Source organism: Thermobia domestica, chromosome 10, assembly GCF_964235325.1.
Source record: "Thermobia domestica chromosome 10, izTheDome1.hap1.1, whole genome shotgun sequence".
NCBI lineage: Eukaryota > Metazoa > Arthropoda > Insecta > Zygentoma > Lepismatidae > Thermobia > Thermobia domestica.
The window spans coordinates 121,644,316-121,665,533 of NC_137463.1; the positions used below are offsets into that span (position 1 = coordinate 121,644,316).

The 21,218-nt window shown below is 34.7% G+C and overlaps 1 protein-coding gene across 2 annotated transcripts in view; it reads left to right on the plus strand.

The window, feature by feature from the left end:
* The window catches only part of LOC145662691 (putative fatty acyl-CoA reductase CG5065), a 190,500-nt gene that overhangs the window by 126,467 nt on the left and 42,815 nt on the right, over positions 1–21,218 (plus strand). For both annotated transcript variants that reach the window (XM_081728523.1, XM_081728522.1), the window contains exons 3-4: positions 3,727–3,975; positions 10,166–10,311. In XM_081728523.1, coding sequence (XP_081584649.1) covers positions 3,727–3,975; positions 10,166–10,311 — 395 coding nt within the window. The remainder of the gene's footprint in view (positions 1–3,726; positions 3,976–10,165; positions 10,312–21,218) is intronic.

The window sequence follows — 21,218 nt, forward strand, 5'->3', positions numbered from 1 at the left end:
TTGGTTCATATATTACTACCACCATTCGTACCGCAATATTCCAGATATTTACCACCGGCATTCTCATTACCTTGATAAAAATTCTTTATCCTTCGTAATTTTCTAATCGCTTTCCCCTTACAAATTCCTACCAAAGGTAGAGAAATTCTAACACTTCTGTTCGTGCTTGTCCATATTCTAATTATTTACGTTGGTACCCTGTGGCCAATAGTGTTTCCCTTCTACAGATCCGAATGCAAGAGTATTTTTACCTTCGGAATATTTCTATGAAAATCTTTTATACATAGTTTGTTTATTTATTTTTTGCCGGAACACTACGTAGAAGTTGTATGGTAGTTCCATACCATATTCTTCCAACCACTCAAGTTACACTAACTAACTCTATGGCCTATAAAGCCAGGAGGTCCAATGCCGCGTTAACTAAAGCTCTCCATTGACTTCTATCCTTAGCCAACTTCCAGTTCCCACTTTGTATTCCGATTTCTACGAGATCCATCTTAAAAGTGTCCTCTCATCTCTGTCTAGGTCTTCCTTATGGTCGTTTTCCGATTCGATTTCCAGCTAAAACTTTGAAAGCGTTCCTACTTTCTTCCATTCTGGCTACATGACCTGCCACCTCAGCCTCCTAGACTTGATGACTCTAACAATGTTTGGTAAATGGTATAAATTATACAGTTCCTCGTTATCAAGTTTCCACCATTCCCCATTTCCGTTCCTTTTGGGTCCGAATATTCGTCTCAGGATCTTGTTCTCAAATACTTTCAGTCTACGTTAATCCCTCAGAGTAAGTGACCATGTTTCGCAACCACACACTACAACAAATTTTATTATCGTTTTATATATTTATACTTTATAAATTCCTCAACAGAATTCGCGACGACAAAAGATTTTGAACTGAATAATAACACGAATTCCCTACTTTGTGTCGACATTTAATTTCTTCGTGAATATGTTTTGGTTTGTTAATATTAATCTTAGATATTTGAAAGTATCCGCTTTGTTGAAAGTGTTATTTGATATTTTAACACATTCATAATTTGCAGTACTACGATCCGAACTTGCATGTATTTAGTTTTCCCTGCATTTACTTCTAAACCCATGTCCCTGGAAGCGTTGAAGAAGACATTAGTATTTCTTTCTGTTGTTCTCCTATCATCTCGTATTATACGTATTTACATCAGCGTACGCAATAACCTGGTTAATACCATTCAACTCTAGGCCCTGGTTCTTGCTTTTGATTTTCTTTATGTCATGCTCCAGATCAAAGTAAATTCTGTTCGGATATAATTTTAGAAACGACTTGTGATGCCCATTGCTTAACATGTCCAAAACTGTCCCGAAGTGTTCCTGTCCATCAGTGAACAAAACTTATCTGGAATACACCCTGGCAGTGGTCAACAGGAACTGCCCTAAGAGTGTTCAGAACCACCTGAACTTCTGATATGTTCAATGAGCATATGGGCAGAAACGATTTGTAGATGTGTGAATGATGCAGTATAAAATGTCCTAATTGTGTTTAAAAGTTATTTCTGTGCCCTATATCATTGGAAATTTCAGAAATCCAAGTTTGAATACTCTTAGGGCATTTCCTATTAATCATTGTGAGGAGGCGTTCTACCATAGACATTTTTTGTTCACTGATAGAACGCTTCAGGACATTTTGGACATGTTAGACAATGACTAAAAGTTGTTTCTAGAAAATGTCCAAACCAAATTAAAACATTAATTTGTATTTTGCAACATATAATCGAAATTGATGTCAAATTGTCATACTTCCGATAACTCAGCTATTGGAAGAACTGTTTCCTTCTCTTATGACCATGGGCGTCTCTGGCGGGGGGGACGGGGGGACGCGTCCCCCCCCCAATATTTTGAAGTAACATAATCTAACATTCCGCTAAGATACTAGCAGTTAGATCATTTCCTTTGATGTCCCCCCCAAATTTTACATGCCAGAGACGCCAATGCTTATGACACTCTTGGTATAGCCAGGGTTCGACTTGTTTGCCACAGAAATATTTGCCCCCATTTCATATATGCATTTATATAGTACATATTATGTATATCTGAAATAGTTTTTCTTTCTTGTAAAAAAGAATAAAAAACTTGATTCGAACCCTGGGTGTAGTCACTATATTAAGACCAAATCAGCATTAGTGGCCCTTCTAGACACGCCTCTAAATTTTAATTTGAAATCCTTCCGTCCCATACGACATAATAGAAGTGCCTACGTAAGGGTAATGTCTATCGTAATGGAAGCTACCAATTGATTGCTACATTTAGAAAGGAAAGAAGCAAAGGAAGACAGAAATTGGAACTTACAGTTTCAATTAAAAACAATATATTTAAATTTGTATAGTAATGGAAGTAAAAATCGAGTCAGAACCTGGCAACATTGGATATAAAGTGTACAGATTGAAGTAGATGCGCGGTATAAGAACAAGAATATGGGAGCGTGCCTTCAGGGTGAGCAGGAAGTGAAAGTGGTTCTCACAATTACATTCTGTAACTCCCTGTCATCAAATAGTTCTCGAACTGCATTATTCTTTTACTCTATAATTTACTTTTTTTTTTCTTTGCGTGATATGGGGATAGGCAATTAACAAAACAAGCTGATCATCTACTGAGTCAGGTTCTGCTCTAGTACGTACTTTGAGTACAATGACGTAATCCTCCTCCACAGACACAAGTTGTCGCACGTACTGTTCCTGTGTAGTGTGACCAAGGAATAAGTGTGGCTTGCCATTATTTGGCGTTCCAACTTGTGCAATCAGTAATTATTTTAATGTGTACAGTAAACCTAAAGATTTTTCTTTTGTGTGTGTGTATGTGTGGTCCATTAAATTCCATAGGTTACTATCGTTGGTCATTTTGAATTAACCATTTTGAACCTGCAGTGATTTATTAAGGTATAATGAGGACGTCAGGATCGAGGCTATTTTTCTCCGCCACAAACAACACGACTGCTTAAACGCAGACTGCCGTAAATAAAATTTAAAAACGAACATATCAAAATATAAGCAAAAAGTACTGCAAAATAGAAATATAAACCTAAAAGAAGCAAGAATAACAAATATGTAACATTCAAGTCTGGAATAATGCATTTTTTAAGGAATATCTTCAATATCGGGTAGTGTAAACAGGAACGGGCCCAAACCGAATTTCAAGAGGAAAAGATTTGGCAGAAAGCACCTCTATGACCATCCAGTGATTATAGCTGTAGCTTGAAGAATTCTTTTAGTGAAACATAATATGTAATATGTTAATCCTTGATTCGGTTAATGATATAACTTCTAATCCTTAAAAAGTTCTCACACAGAAGATAGCGTAACTTTCTTGGGAAAATCGTTAAAAGAAACTAACATAGAGTAAGGAAAATCTATTCCTGCTTCTCGACTTTCAAACCTGTATACTGTTAACACTTGGAAATCTACTTTTTTTTTTTTTTTTTTTGTTTAATTGAGAAAACAGATTATACATATACGCAATAAGGTGGGAGTAATTCTAGTCATGCACGCACAACTGTAACGTCCAAATGCAACTACTAGCTTCGAGCAACTAAACAATTTCACAAGAACTTTGTACATGTTATAAGTCATAGGTATCCTTACTACCTAGTGATGGCTTATTAAAGTTAATCTTAATGTTTTTATTTAATTGTATTTTCTTCACATATTATAAATAATAAGTGTAAAACAACTATTGTAAAGTAAATTTTTGTTGCAGGTATTTGAGCTTCTAAACAAAGAATTTCCGAAGGCGTTCCACAAAGTAACGGCAGTCTCCGGTGATATTTCTCAACCAAACTTGGGACTCAGCGAAGCTGACCAGAGTCTTCTCAAAAAGCAAGTTTCCATTGTATTTCATTCCGCTGCCACTGTACGTTTCAATGAAAAACTCAAAGCGGCTATACAGACCAATGTCTTTGGCACTAGGTCCATTCTAGAACTATGTAAACAGATGGAGAAGCTCCAGGTAAGTTCATAACTTTGTACTTGAAGGCCACGGGGAGTAAAGGCGAAAGGCCAACTTTTATTCAATCTCTGGAAATTGAATTTTGAACTTTGAAACTACAGCCTACTTACCGAGCTTGTATGTAGCAGGAACAAAAAAGCTATTGACTGTAAATAATGTATGCACTATTTGTCTATAATATTCGGAGATCGGAGATTCTACTTCTCAAGCAGTACCCACTGATATTCATAAATTGATTTCGAACAAAATTATACATTTCACCTTTTTTCCCCTTGTGGTCTTTATTTGTGTTTCGTTCATTTGTTAAAATGTATATTTTATATTGTCATTTCGATTAAAATTCGCATTTTTTTTCTTGTTGTCAAACTTTGAAACAATAGTTAAAATGAATATGAGGAAAACAAGGCATTTTACTTCTTGTTTTCAATGCATTGTAACAAAAATATACGGCATATACTAGGAGGTTTCATTTACAGACAAGGAAAGTATTCCTTGCTTATGGTCCAACGTATATTGTAGTATGTTATTTGAAATAAATTCTCGGGGATTCTTGTGATACTTGTAGTGAAACATATAACTTTCGAAATTGAAAAAAAAAATGCAGATAAAATTCTTAATTATCAATCAAAGATAGGTATGATTACGATAGAAACCAATGATAATACTCAAATGGAATTAGGAATGTGAGTTCGCAATTTTCTTCTATACTGAGTCCACGATTACGCACAACACAATTTCTGTAATTTTGCGTATATTTTAATGTCTTCGAAGTAACTGGTATATGTAAGTCTAACCTAGAGTTAAAACCACTGACGATATCTAGGCATAAAAATGAGTTTAGAGTGATAAATTTCGGGGTATTTTACTTAGGACTGAGTAATATTTCATCATCGTATTGTCACAATGTTAATAGGACTCTTCTTAACAGTAAACAGCAAATTTAGAACTTTTACCACTCCGTTTAATAGTGTTGTCTAAATTCTGAAAAGTTACGTTATTTGGAGTGACTTTTAGCAGAATTTTTTAACAATTCAAATGATTTGTTATTCTTTTAGAATGTATGTCCCCTTCCAAAAATATCCAGATCTATTATCGTTTTCGTATGCAGGTCGTTTTGCAGACATTTTTATCTGTTTCGGTTTTTTAGTGTTGAGCAATTTTAGAAATTTGTCAAGCCATACGAAAGAAAGTCATTTGATACTTTCAAAACAGTTTTATCCCAAATCTATGATTTTATTCTTGAGAAATAAGAGTACGATCGGCACAGATGATCGAAACTTTTACAGTTGTTCCTCTCAAAGCCATGTTAAATTGAACAGTTTTAAGTATCTATGAGGGGGGGGGGGGATTTTATTAGTGAAGATCTGAACGGTAAAGTAAGAATGGTGAAAGAAGCCTCTTGAAAGATGAAAATCATATTTTGTGTCATTGAATGTAAAGAATTACGAAAAGAACTCACTAGTTATTTACATATAATGGAGTATTGTACTATTCGGAGCACGATTTCGGAGTGTCACGAAAGAACAGCAAACCACAACTGAAAATTTTCGAAATGTGGGAATAGAGTAGAATGGTCAAATTAGCCAGATGAATGAAAAATCAACGACGAAGTGTTAGAAAGATCTGGAGAGTGGATAATACTGGAGATAATTTTAAAAATAATAAAAGAAACCTAGAACATTGTCCAAGAAGAAATTGTTTTAATAGGTGTTCGATAGAAGGTATTTGAGAAGGTGAAAGAGGAAATGAAAAAGAAAATAATTGAGACAAATTAAAATAGATAGCATCAAAATGAAGAGAATAGCAGACAACAGTCATGCTTAGAAGATTTCAAACTTGAAGCAAGTTATTTGCCAATGATAACAGAATATTTATCCTGATAAAATTGGTATCTATCATTTAACGCCCCATGGTAATGCCCCATAGGCAAAAGAAACTGGATGATTAATGAAAGTGAATAGTAATGGAAGAATTGGTGTAATGAGAGAATAGGAAGGAACGAAAAAACCGCGAGAAAACCTACGGATACAATATTGTCCACCACAAACTTACATGGCCCGGATCGAACTAGACACCTCCTCACCAGAAATGAATGCTCTACCACTTTTCTCTCTCTCCTTCTTTTTCTTTTATTTTTCTCTTTCTTTTTTTCTTTTCTTTAAGCATCGTCCCAATCCGGATCTTGTCTTCTGCGTTAACTCTTTAGCCATCCTATTCTATAGTCTACGAAATCCAAGCTGACAGGGGCACAGATACAGAAAATTCAAGGACACTTGAAAACACTCATTCTCTTGAATGGACTGGAACCCAATGGTGAATTGCGATTTGCGATCCGAAACCGAATGTTCGAGCGAGATGAGTCGGATATTATTACTAGCACTACCACGATAACATTAGAAATGAATACGTTTGTATTAGGTGAAGTTAATGAAGGACGTCAAATCTGAAAATTGCAACAATAGATATATTCTAATTGAAAACTAGTGGAGTAATAACGTTACCGACCAGTATACATTTCTTAACATAGGGTTTTTGCGTCAACGTTGCTGCTTTGTGCTCACTCATGAGTTCGTCCCGACCTTGTTTTACATAACAATACACATTATGTTGTTGGTTTGTGTTTGCTTAAGGAGAAAGTGCCATAACGAACATATTTCAAGCCGAAATAAAGGAAGAATAAGGAAGGGGTTCTTGCTGCCTTATTCGAAAGTAGACTAACCTTGAAATGTTCTATGTACGCACCTGATAGGCACTAATAAAACACGAAAAGAAAACTTGTGTATTATATTTATTAGTGACACAACAAAGAGTAAAGATGGAACAAAGAATAAATATTAGCCACCTATTACGAAATTTTCATTTTCGTCTCTGTGTGTTTATGTTAGAATTTGATTGATTTGCGTACGAGCATGCGTGAATGGGTGAATAGCCAGTTTTTGTTTGAAGTTTAGTATTACGTATGAGTCTACTCTCAGAAAAGAAATATTGACGTCAAATTTAGAAGAAAGACAAGAAATAACTATTTGCTGCGTGATGACATTCTGTTGCTAGACAAATACAGCAACTGTCCACAAAGATACCGCCTCAATATCTTAATAATGTTTCTTTTCTGAGAGAAAATTTGTTTTCAAGTTAGCACTAATTTACGTAATATTTTGTAGCACGTACTGCTTTGGTAAGGTAGAAAAGAAATGAAAACAAACTCCCTAATATCATAGTTTATGAAGTATTATGATCGCTCACACAATGTTATAAATGAAAATGAAATTATTCAGTTTTACGTCCTACGATTATGCCCTGTAGGCTAAGGGAGATGGGTGATTAAGGAAAGTGAATGATTGTCAAATGAATTGATGGCATGAGAACATGGGAAGAAATGGGAGAATCTCAGGAACACCCACGCACATGATGTTGTCTACCATCACAAACTTACATGTCTTGGAACAAACCAAGGACTCTTCGCACCAGAAGTGAGTGCTGTAATACTGAACCACCGTGCGATCTTCAGCCAATCTGAACAGAGTAATGTGTATTTAACACATAATCTTTGATTATGGCTCTCCAAATCAGAGTTCGATACCAATTAAATTCAGCAGCGTAGCATAGTTTGTTACTTAAAGAAAGTTGTTATTTTTAATGCATTATCCTGAATATTTAATGTAATATTCTGAAATCATTATTACATCATTTAATACTTGTTCTGTTTGCTCAGGGAAAGCGACGCTTTTATGGTTTCCATGGACGCTATACCGCTTCTAAACATCCTGTTCAACACCGAAATCATTGATTTATTTTCGTTTCAACATGAACTGGCGTCGGTTACCCGCTTCGCTGGGTTGAAATAAAAATTTTAAATGCACAACTCCTTAGCTCATGTTTTTGGTACCGGTGAAATATGCTATTTTTGTTTTTGGTGGCATAGATTTAAACGGCATCAAGTATCACTGTTCATCTCAGCGACCACAAAAACTCTAGATTCGGCACTAATATTGGTAATTTTCAATCACTTTTATATATCTCCCCCTTCCCCAAGTTGCGGGGCTGAATTTGGATTTAAACAGCATCGGAAATGTTATTGTTCATCGCAGCGACCCCGAAAACTATAGATTCAACAGTAGGGATGCGCACGAGACGAGTCAAGACAGAATTTTCCTGACAAAATTCGAGTCGAGACACAGCTCTTCCAATAGAAAAATATATATTTTGCGAGTCGAGACATCACTTTTACAGCACATTTTCGAGACGACACAGTCTCAAATCTTGTCTCGTGCGCATCCCTAATCAACACTAATATTGGTCATTTTCGATTATTTTAAAATATCTCTCCCCCTTCACCATCCCCTAATCTGCACTGCCAAAGTAAAATTATGAAGACCCGAACTTCATCTATGTTGAAAATTTGATCTAGATCGGTCGGGTGGTTCGAGAGTTATTATATTATATATCCCTCCTCTCTTTCTCCATAAGTTCTAACATTAAAATGAAATTTGCCATAGAGAAACTTCCCAGTCTATGTTGAAAATTTGATTGAGATCGGTCCAGTGGTTCGAGATTAAGTCACAAACATTGTCACTTTCAATTTTATAATATATATTAACTACTTAAATTCATGTAAAGATTAACAAAAATAGATTTCCGAAATCTACCTTAGAAAACTCTTCAGATTCAATTATGGAAAATGATACTCTGGTTTTCATGCAGAGCTTTATATGTTTGAGCGATCTAGGTACCTACACTGTGAAGTATATTTCAGCGTCTCACAGGTAGAAGTACGCGTCGGTGTTACAAGTAAGTTCGTTACTGTTAGGAATATGGGTGTCACTATTAGAAGACAATAATAGGTACAATCTGCTAGTTAATCGTGAGTTTTATTACTATTATTTTGTTTTAGAAAAACAGGACGTACATAAATTAACAATCTGCTTCAGTAGAATAAAAACTATTTACTTTTATTAGCGATGAACGACGTACATTTTAATGCTATTAATATTCGTTTTCTCGATTTTCTTGAAAGCTACGTCTGACAATTTGCCCTTAAGCATATGGAAATTCGCCGGGATCGTAATGTTGCAAATTATGTATCCGTTAAAATATCAAATAATGCTTTCGATAAATAGGATCAATAGGATCAATATTGACAAACGAAAAACATATTCACGAAGAAATTAAATGTTGACTGAAAGCAGGGAATTCGTGTTATTATTCAGTACAAAGTCTTTTATCGTCGCGAATTCTGTCGAAAAATTTTAAAATTAAAATATATAAAACGATAATCATGCCTGTTGTGTTGTATGGTTGCGAAACACGGTGACTTACTCTGAGGGAAGAACATATACTGAAAGTATTTGAGCACAAGATCCTGAGGCGAATATTCGGATTCAAGAGAAACGGGAATGGGGAATGGCGGAAACTTCATAACGAGGAACTACATATTTTTTATCGTTCACCTAACATTAAGATCATCAAATCTAGGAGGCTCGGTTGGGCAATCTGGGTCATTCAGCTAGGATAGAAGGTAAGAACGTTGTAAAAGTTTTAGCTGGAAGTCCGATTGGAAAACGACAATTAGGAAGACCTCAAATGGACGACAAGATTAAGATGGATCTCGCAGAGATAGGAATACCGAGTAGAAACTGGATCCAGGATAGAAGTCAATGGAGTGCTTTTTTAACACGGCATTGAACCTCCGGGTTGCATAAGCCGTAGAGTTAGTTAGATAAGTACATATCATTAATAGATTTATATGTGCATCATTTTTGCATAATTTTATAGTGAAAACGAATTTTTAAAGATTTTTGGACCATAACTCAGTAACTCAGTAAAGATTCTATCTAGTGTCGCCTTGCTAGTGTAAAGAAAAACTTGGTCTGGGTATACCTTAGTATTAACTTCGTCTTAATAAATAGCGTGGTTATCGTACAGCATACAAAAAACATTCCTTTTTCTCGAAAACTGCGCATGAGGATTTACACTCACTCATGTCATTTTGTTAGCTAAATGATGTCTATTATGTCCCATTTATGACATTTTTCGTTTTCCGATATTCACTAATAATATTGTAGAGTTTCTCAACAGTGTAAAAATAACCTAAATCTATATTATTAGAGAATTAATGGAAGTGTTTAAGTATTTTGACTGCAACTGCAATGATTTCTTGTATTTATGTTCGATATTTCATGTTTCCTCACAGGCTTTCGTTTACGTTTCGACTGCGTACTCCAATTGCCCGCAAAAGGAGATTGAGGAACAAGTATACGAAGCACCTGTAAACCCACACAAGATGATTCAGTGTGCTGAATGGCTTACAGAGGAACAACTAGAAATTATTGGCAAAACGTAAGTATGTTTACGTACACAAACAAAGTAAAATATGCTTTCTATCTAGTTAACCCTCCTAGTATGTCCTTGGGGTCAATATGACTCCAAGGGATACATATTTTTTATTTTTATTTATTTATTTATTTTAATTTTCTTTTTGTATTTTGTTTTCGGTTGCTGATTATTTTAATATTCCTCCACCTAGTCTAGTTCTTTACATAACCCAAAAATTAAAATTTAATTATTTTAAATAACGTTGTTAAGTAGCAAGAACACACAAGACCTTGTGGTCATATTGACTCCAATATCTAATATTATATATTTCTTCTTATTTTATTTTACTTTTGCACGATGTTTGCGGTTACTCATTATTTTTGTATTCCTTGACCTAGTCCAGTTCTTTATATAATCCAAATATTAAAAGTTAGTTATTTTTAGTAACGTTGTTAAATAAAAAGGTAACACATCAGACCTCGGTGTCATATTGACTCCAATGTCTAATATTGTAATTTTCCTATTATTCACTATTATTAGTAATATTATTACTATTATTATTGTTATTATTAAGTCACCTCAAAACAGTAGATTAACAATTATTTAATCTATCTTTCATGTTTGCATGCCCTTATAAGAAATTAAATAATTGGGGTAAAGGCCAACTTCCAGAACCGGTTGTCAAACAGATCCGTTTCGAGCATAAAATCATGCTCTGTGTGTGGTGGAACTACGAGGAACTAACGGTCGTACCATCAATGTTGATCTTTATTCCGAACAGTTCGGGTGGATGTATGCTGCACTACACAATAAATGTCGTGCATAGTGAACGGAAAACGCATCCTGCTGCACCAGAATAACGGAAAACCACACTCGGCTCGAAAAACGCAGCGCAAAATTCAGGAACTTCATGGTATCAAACTAATGCCACACTTCGCATATAATTCCTGGCTTTCCCCTTTAGATTACTATCTCTTCGGTCCATTGGCACACTTCCTGAAACCATGCAAGAAGTAGGAACAGCAGTGACTGACTTCTTTGTATCTAACGGCACGATTTAATATCGACATGGGTTCGAGGAACTGGCAAGAATATGGCTACAGATAGTCCAATGTGAGGGGCTGTAGTTTGAACGTTCACCTGTTTTCATTGCAGTGTACTAAAAAAAATACAGATATGTTGTGTACCAGAATAATACAAAACTTTTGACTCCGTCTTGTAAAAACACGCGATGGGCATGACAATGCACATTGAAAGTATCTTAGTGTTGATCATACTATGACGTATTTGTAATAAACAGGAATAATGTTAGAAGCGAAGACCCCGCAGGACTTTTTTCAAGGGAAGAGGGCAAAACAATGGCATACAAGCGTAGTCGCGAATACGTATGCAACTTGATGTACTACACATAAAACAACCATTATTTTCATACATTTCATAACTTTATTAAGTAAGAAATAAACTATTGTATTTGATATATTAAATATTATATTGGGTGAGAGCTCCCTCGTGGCTACCTAACTTAGCAAAATAAAATGAAATCTTCAAGTTTTACATCCCACGTTATGCCGGCTAGGCTAAAGCAGACGATGATGATGAGAAATGAATGAAAATGGTTCAATGAAGAAAGTGGGAGGAAATGGGAGAACTCCGAGAAAACCCACGCACACGGCGTTTGTCCACCACAAAGCTCACTTAGAGGGAGCTGGGATAGAATCAAGGACCCCGTACACGAGAGGTGAACGCTCTACCACTGAGCCGCCGTGACCCATACATAGCGTACATGCCTTCGACGGAAGAGAATTTAGTTCGATTCCCGGCGGTAACTTATGTAGTTCAGATGCCATTAAGCATCTCAATGTCTCAATTATGGGTCTAAGTCCCATATGACCTCCCTGTTGATGGAGATGCTAAACCTTAAATCAACAAACCAATTATAGTAAGTATACGTAAGCAAAACTCGTATGTTTAAGCATCTATTTCGAAATTTACCAGTTAATAAATACCATTTATAGTTACTTGGAATTTGAACCGTTCCAGAGATACGGAAAACATGGGTAGAGATTGCTGTACTGTTTAAAACGATGTATTTGTGGGAAATTTATAAATTTGCTTTCCTCTGTTTCTATAACATTACGTAACAGTTTCTGCAATTTAGCAAGTAGACTTCCTATCAATATTCAGTGAAAAACATCAAACTATTCTTCAACTATACAGCAAAACTTGCTATGATATGCAGTAAAGAGGTAAATTTGCACTAAACTATGCAGTACACATGTAAATATCCAGTGGCGGCAATTTGATGTTAAAAGTGGGGTTGGCAAGACATAATCTGAATATTTGTATATCAATGTCAGTTTTCCTGGTTGTTCCTAACACTTTTTTTGACGAGAGGTTGTATAACTAATAGGATACTATCTTTTTCAGTTAAAATACCGTATATCGTATTTCATATTTTATTAAGTAAATTGACAAGAGGAACTCAAGTAGGTATTAGCCTTTATACGTATCTACTCTTAAACGGAGGTGTAAGAAGATATTTGATTCCTTGCTCATGAATATCTTGAAATTCTGTCCGGAAAATTGTGTGATCAGATTATTTAATAACATATTTTTAAAACAAATAAACAGAAAGGATAATATTAATCATAGTAATAAATAATGAGGCCTGTTTTGCAGAAGTTACTGGGGATTAATGAACAACTTATATTTTTAATTCCATACATGCCATTAAATATGTGTTATTACTCTTAGAAAATGAATGACAGTAAATACTACAAGCATATTTTACGACATTTAAAGAAATACGCAATTGCTATATTAACTGCTTTGAATTGCAACTAAAACGCAATTCCTGTACCTTTCTTAACTCCACGGGAAGACAACAATACGTGCTCACGCAACGACAAATATTTATGACACCATTTTTTTCTATGAACCAGTAATACATACAAAAACTTTACATTTCCAAATGAAACTATATACATTAAGGGGTCACTTCAAAAATGTGGAGGCAACTGCCCCCCTCTTGCTTCCTTATTCGCAGCCACCGTAAATATCCAATAATTCTCGGCCGCTACCAAGGGCGCCCATTAGGGGGGAAAGGGAGGGCGCTCGCCCTCCTAGTGGAAATTGTACTTCGGAATATCGAAAACTCGACAGCATTTTTAGAATAGTTACAGCAAAATTTGAAACTATATTTGAAATGTCCCTTATATTTGTCCCCCCTTGGAAATCACAATATGGGCGCCCTTGGCCGCTACTGATCAAGTTTCAGACTTGTCAGTAGTCTAACACTTCATCATCGAGATATTTCATTTTAACAACTTGTCTGAACGAAAATGTTAGTTGTTTATCGCAACTCAAAAATACAGTAACTATGCACATGAGTTTGGAGTTCAGTCGTTGTTACAACATAAAAAAAAAAACGTCCTATGCATTAGTTTCTTCTACACATACACCAATTTCTTGTACTGTAACTCATTTAATTTGAACATACTTATTTATATATTATGGCATCCCATGAGCATACTCATTTAAATATCATGGCATCTCATGAGCACACTCACTGGTTTTACTAATGTCATCTTTCCGGAACGGTTTGAAATATGAAATTGCCGTAAACAGCATTATGATATTATGTTAACACTTTTTCGAGCTAAAACATTTCGAGAAAAATCAGATTTTCAGTTCCTTGTAACTCCGTTCCTATTTATTACAAATGCGGCATATCAAGATCATATTATTCGACGTAAGGTACTTTCTTGTACATTGTCACACCCGTCTCACTTGCGTTATTATTGTTGAGGGTAGCGTTCCAAATACTGGGGAATTGAGGGAAATTCCACCACGTAATCATTTTGGAAGAAAACTTCTACTAAAGTTACTATACGGATTCAATCAAGTGGTACTACTGCCAGAAATTTGCAAATTACTCACACTAATTCATATGTAATTAACATATATGTATTTATGTAATTAACTTGCAACTAATGGTTAGCGGTATTCAGTTTAATAATTATGAATATTCAAATATAAGTAAACCTTCTACTATATCGAAACATTCGAGTATTAAAAAGAAAACACTCCTATTTCCTTCCCTACTCCTACTTCGACTGTTATGATTTCGCACCCTGTTGTAGAGGCCGCCAAAATTTGATTGTATGTGAATATTGTTGTATTTTTCGTTTCTAGCAGTGAATAATAAATGTAGTATTGTAAGTTATCGTTTAAAACGTAGACTTGAAGTGTGTAATAATCTACTATAGTGTCATTTGAAAAACCAGACTTTATTTTGGATTGGCAACACTGTTAATATGTAATATTGCAAAGGGTGTCAATGTACTCTGTCGATATTTGCATCATACAAAATTTCAGCGTTTATTTACTTTTTTAATGTATTAGTTTAAAACTTACAAGGGCGTTTCAAGGTAAATAATTCGGCGTGTATAGCAAATGTAGGAGAGAAAATTGCCCCTTTATGCACACGCTAAATGACGTCCCTGATTATTTTATATTAGTGTTTCCAATTTGTGTTTGAACTAAAATTTAAAATTTGTATTTCAATGGAAATCTAAGATCCATGAATTCTTTCTCAATGTCCTAGGAATTATTGTTGTGCTTCCTGTTGCTTAAAGTTAGTGTACGTACCGTAGGTTCAGTTCCCAATTAGAGCTTATGTGATCTCACATTAGCTGTAGATTCACGTTTCAAATAGCTGTAGATCCACGTTCCACGTTGGTGAAAGGAATGGTAACTTTAATCCAACCAATTAGCCAATGGCTGCTGCTCATTTGTAATAATATAATAATACTTGTATAATATGGCTAGTTTTATTAATAAAAGAACCTTATTGATGTGGTTAATCTTTACGTATGCTGTTATACATTGTAGCAAATGACAGGCCATTTTGTGCGAAACAGAGGATCTGGTTAAACTTCCTTCAAAAAAACACGATCCGCCCAGTTTCTCATCAAACTGCACTATCTATTATTATTGTTAATAGATGAAAAATAGTCTAATCTTTCAATATAAACAAAGTATAAACGTAGTCACTGATAGCCCAAAATACAATCATAAAAGGTAAAAATAACACCATACGTTGAACAAGAATTCGTTATGATTTTTTTTTTCAAATAGTAAATTAATTGCATACATTACATGTCAAAAAATAGAATGAAAACCTAGTCCTGTCTTTGTATTTCGTGTCGTTTCTTCTGCATTCATTCATTCCTTTTTTTAAATGTTATTTTATTTATGATGGTTTCCTTATTTGTTGTTAATTTACCATGAAGTGAGATTACAATTTAAATTCTGGAAAGGCTGCATCCAATGTTTTGATTGAATATTGCATTGAAAAATTACCAAATTTCCTTTTTTCTCTTCTTTTCTCACTCTCTCTACCTTTCTCTCTCTCTCTATCTCAGCTCCTGCCTGTCTATTTTTTCTTTTTTTTTTTTTAATCATTCCATTATATTGACGTAGCTGTAGCAAGGCGTGAACCAGGATGGATTTCGTGTAGTTATAGTTCACGACACGGCGCTATTGTACCAAACCATGTATGATATTGCCATCTGACGGAAATATTATGAATTAACTGCACACACCAGATACGGGGCATAGCCAGAAGCAATCAGCATGTAAAATATACAGCAATATGTGTCACGAATATAGAAATAAATTAATTTTTATTGGCTAAGTAAAGACACAGACTCATTTTAGAGTTTCTTTTATATATTCTGGCCGTTAATATAAGTAAAAAAAATTGGTGTCCTGAAGTCAGCTCGCACAGCAGGTTTTTTTTTTTTTTTTTTTTTTTTTTTTTTTTTTTTTTAAGAGGGGCACAAATTTTTCAGAAGTGTCGAGTTTTTACATAGACTCCTACTAAATGCAAATCTAACAAAACAAAGGCAATCATAATTTAGAATTCATACATACATATATACACATGCATACGTATATTATTATTATTATTATTATTATTATTATTATTATTATTAGTAGTAGTAGTAGTAGTAGTAGTAGTAGTAGTAGTAGTAGTAGTAGTATATTTGCAGTATGTTAACTTATTGAACTTAGATTTTGTCAGTAGAAAATATACGAAGTTAGAATGATGAGTTATAGAAATGAACTAACAAATTTTTCGTAAGGAAACAAAAATTGTTACGGAAGTACATTTATTTGACCTTGCGTTTATATAGGTAGACCCTATAAAAGGTCTTTTAAGAATTTGGAGAGAAAATAATGTTAAATTCAGACATTGTTATGGAATAAGGCTTTGTGGGTTTTGTCCGTCTTGGAATTACCTCTTCGTTAATTTCGTGACTTATCCTTGAAAGAAGAATGTTATTCTCGGATATTTCTCGTACTTTTAACAAACCTGAGACCGGCAAATTAGTTGGAACCCAGACCTAATGCTTAATTGTTTCAGTATAATTAAAATCAGTGTTGATCTTCACCTTGTAGTATTTTTCTGTTATTTATCACTTCCTTAGCTAGTACTATTATCTTATATCATATAAGGAGATGAGATATCAGTATTATTATGCGTCGTCAGTTTCACATTAGTTGGTGCATAAATCTAGACTTCAGGCATGGACTAAAACTTTGATAATCTCAGAAATCACCAGTAACTGGTACTTCTGAACGATTACGTATGTATAGTCCCTTTCTTTTGCTCCGTTTCAGGATAAGTTCCACTCTCATAAACATCAGGTTCATTCTTCCTCCGACTTCTTGTGGCAGGAAATCAAATCTCTGTATGGATTAAGCGTATTATTTCGTTCTTCTACTGCATTATTAGTACTGTGTCTTTCCTATAGCAGGCCCATTTATTCACATTAATATCTTCGTTTTCTAGCCAATGTTGTGCAAAATAATTCAAGAATTATTCTAATTTCATAGAAGCACGAGTTCCTCAGTTGATGAGTAACTAACCTTCACTTTGGTTATTCATCCTGGATATATATTCGTTTAATCTTTGGTGCTGTCCAAGTCAACATGAATACTATGAATAATGTAAACTTGGATAAATTCTTTATTGCAGTTCTTAATTGGATTGCAAACCGTTTGACGATCTTATTGATCATCTATTGACGGCTTCTTGAAGATGCAGTCATGTGTTTCTGTAATCTTACGGGTGCTGCCGGATACAACAAATAGGGTGCTGTCGTAATCTTAGCAATTATCGTACTCAACGTCTTGGGGTAGTTTTTAGCATCAATATCAAATGTTGATTCTAAATTTCATACAAGCTTATCAGATGATAAGAATGTTGTCGCAATTGTCACAGCTCGTATTGTTCAAATTACTTTCAAAAGAAAGTGATTGCAATTGTCTCTGTTTTCACATAATTGCAATTGAACAATATGAGTCACAATTGTCACAATTGTTATTTTTCTTAAGAACAGTAATTATGGTGGATACCCAAATATCAGGATAGGGTCATTACTAGGATACATGGTAAAGGACACCTGAAAAATATAAGCAAATGCTTGGTTGAGCTTGGTTAAAAGCAGAGATAAAAGTGAGGGGGAACGCGGGGGATGCCGTCCCCTCACCTCCAAAAATATGTATGGCGTCGCCCCAGTTCCTAAAAAATTACAATGGGCAAAGATAGGAAGGAGGACGGAGTGACCTACCGTCCTCCTACCCTTTCAGGTCCACTTTTACCCCTGGTTAAAAGTAGAAAATGTGAACTAACTCCTACCTTTGATTTGTCAATCGCCTGTCCATGGTATTTAAAGGGACTTTTTAGAAACTTCGTTTTTAGTTTGGTTTTCGTAACGGCTTTCCAATAGCTAATTGCCAATATTTACTCACGTTGAAATTCTTTCTTCTTGAAATAGTACTTGTAATTAAGGATTACAGATTTAACCATCGAACTACTTGCCAGTGTCAGAATTTAGCACAAAATCACTCATTTTGATCACAGTTGTGCATTGTTGTGTGCAATTTTAGAAAGTGTCAGATCTGGCTCGGAAGGTGCAAAAATTTCACACGAATTAAAAGTATCTGGAATAATAATAGAAGTACTTAATAAGCAATATACTACAGTAAAAGCATTGGAAGTGGAATGAAACTCTCTGAATGATTAGAAAAGTAGATTAAAAGAACCTTCATCCGTGGAAGAATGAAACACGAACAGAAAAGTAATAAGAGGTGCGCGCCACTGCACTAAACTTTCTCGCTCTAATTCTTTAAATTAAATCATGTTATGGTGCAATTATTAATGAGACATTTTCTTGTGAAATACGAACAAAATTACAAGACCTTTTTGGAAACCTTCACCAAAAGAAAACTAATCCCCAAAAGCAAACTACCCTCTTGTAGATTTTTCCATAAGAGATCATATATGCCGTATGTTGAAGGTATTAATGAAAATACTTTTAATAAAATAATATCTCATGAGTGATATTTTAAAAAATTGTAAAAAAAAAATCCAAGAGTAAACTATCACATCCATTTTGTCAAGTTATTAATGAAATATCTATTTATGAAACATGAACAAAATGGTATCAATCGTATTTGAGATAATCTTGAGAGTAAAAATACCCTCAAGAATAAACTACTATACTAGTATATTTTTCAGCACAAATGAGTTATACTATATTATCAGGTTGCTAGAGAAATATTTATGTATGAAATATGAAGAATATTGTATGGGTCGTTTTTAAGAAAATCGTCCGAAAGAAAAATCGTCCCTAAGAATAAACTACCCCTTCTCGATTTTTCCCAGAGAAAAAATTTTGGTTGTTTTTCAAAACTGTATTTATGAAATATGAACAAAAGTGTTAGAATCGTTTTTTTTGGGGGGGGGGAATTGTACTGAAAAGGAAACTACCCTTATTTTTAGTGGTAAGAAGAAAATTCGAAACCTCTCGAGCAGGATCACATATATATTTAAAAAAAAAACAACTTAAATTTAAAATTTTGTCTTGATACATTGGACGGTAAGTGCATCAGGACGAACAGATGGACAGATGTCGAAAAATAATTTTTTCGGTATCTATGGGCCTGAAGCGTGTAAATCCGTTGATTTTTTCACGATCACTGTACTTTCTTCTCTCCTTTCGTCGCTCGAAAGTAAAAAGTATAAATGATACAATATTCATTCATGCTTCACACGAATTTTATTTCCTTTAACATGCTGATCTTTCCTTTAATATCATATATTTGGAAACCAATTGCAAATTAAGAGTTACTTTAAAAATACTATATGTATTTCAAAGAAATAAGCAATACAGAAAAGGATGCCACATAATCCGACTAACAGGAAATAAACTACATATAAGCAACAGTAGTTATAAAACTTCTGGTCTTTCTTTCATCTCAAATATATCTAAAACTAAACAAATGTACCAACATATTATCGTGGGCAATATTGTGCGCTCTTTCTTCTGTACCCTTCATATAGAATTCGTCTCAATTCGAGATCTCGCTGAAAATTCGGACGTCATATGGACATCTTAAGGAAGCACCACCATCGCTTTTTCTTCCATTATAGGTCAAACATCTAAACAAACGCCGAAACAGACGGAAAGTTCAAATAGCCAATTTCATGTCTTTAACCTTAAAATATTCCGAGTTATGAACTCCTATTATATTGATAATTGTAATTCCCACTCTTTTTTCATTCTTATTCCTTTTCTTCCCGTAAACGCCAAACATCAAAAACCACTAAAACACATATCTTATTATTTTAAATGAGAAGTCTATATACAAAATTACATGTTTCTAATCTCAAGTAATTCGGAGATATGGTCATTTTAATATAATAGTCCCCTCCCATATTCCCCATCTCCTTGATGAATTTTCAAAAATCCCTCCTTAGTGGTATCTTACGTCACAGATCTATGCCCTCCCAAATTTCAAGTTTCTATCTTAAGTAGTTTTACCTGGATATTGATCAGTCAGTCAGTCACTAACTCATTCAGGTCTTCTTCTTTTTATATGAAGATATAACTCTTTACCGAAAATATAATACAGGCTGGGCATGAATTAACTTCCTATTGAAAATTGTTCATAACATTTCAATACTTGACCAATTTTCGAGAGACAAACCACATTTATCCACTAGCTTTTGTAAACGGTTGGGGATGCTTGCAACAGACTTCTACAGATGATCCAGACGTACGTTTGCAAGTACTTGGCGAATTTGCTTCTCCAATTCATCAAGAGTTTTTGGTTTTGTGTAATAAACTTCCTCTTTCACTAGAAGGAGAAGTAGCAGGGTATTAGCTGGTCATTCAAGGGGGGCATGATGTCCTAACCAGCATTCTGGAAAATGGATGTCGAACTACGTAAGGACATGATGTGCGAAATGAGGCGGCTCTTTCATCTTGCCCCATCTTGCATAAAGATTAGGTCGTTGCAATTGTCCCATGTGGATACAATACCGTGAACATAATCTTCAAGCATAGCAAGATATCATTTAGCATTCATTGTGTTCCGAATGGCGTATGGACTTAAAACTTTCGTGGATGTCATGCTGCACCGCAATGAAACCTTTGAGTGATGTTGGCTCTTATCAACAATCAACCGCGGATCCTCTCCCACCCAATAATAACAATTATGTCGGTTAATAAATCCCGAACATAAACGGCTTCCTCTGACCACAGGATATTACCGAAAAGATCGGACCAGTCTTCATACCAAGCAACTATTTTCTGCCCATACTCCAATTGATAATTATAGTCTTCTGGCAATAATTCCTGGCAGTAATGTTGTTTCCTTGGACGAAAATTCAACTCTTCCTTCAGAACAGTTCAGATTCTATGTTGGGTTAAACGATTCTAAGTAGTGATTTCTGAGGAGTTCGAATGAACATTTCCTGAACTACTTGCACATTTTCTTCAGTTCTGGATGTTGAGTGAGCGATCGCGTCTTCTAATATCTGCTACAGAACCTGTGTTTATTAGCTTTAATTGGAA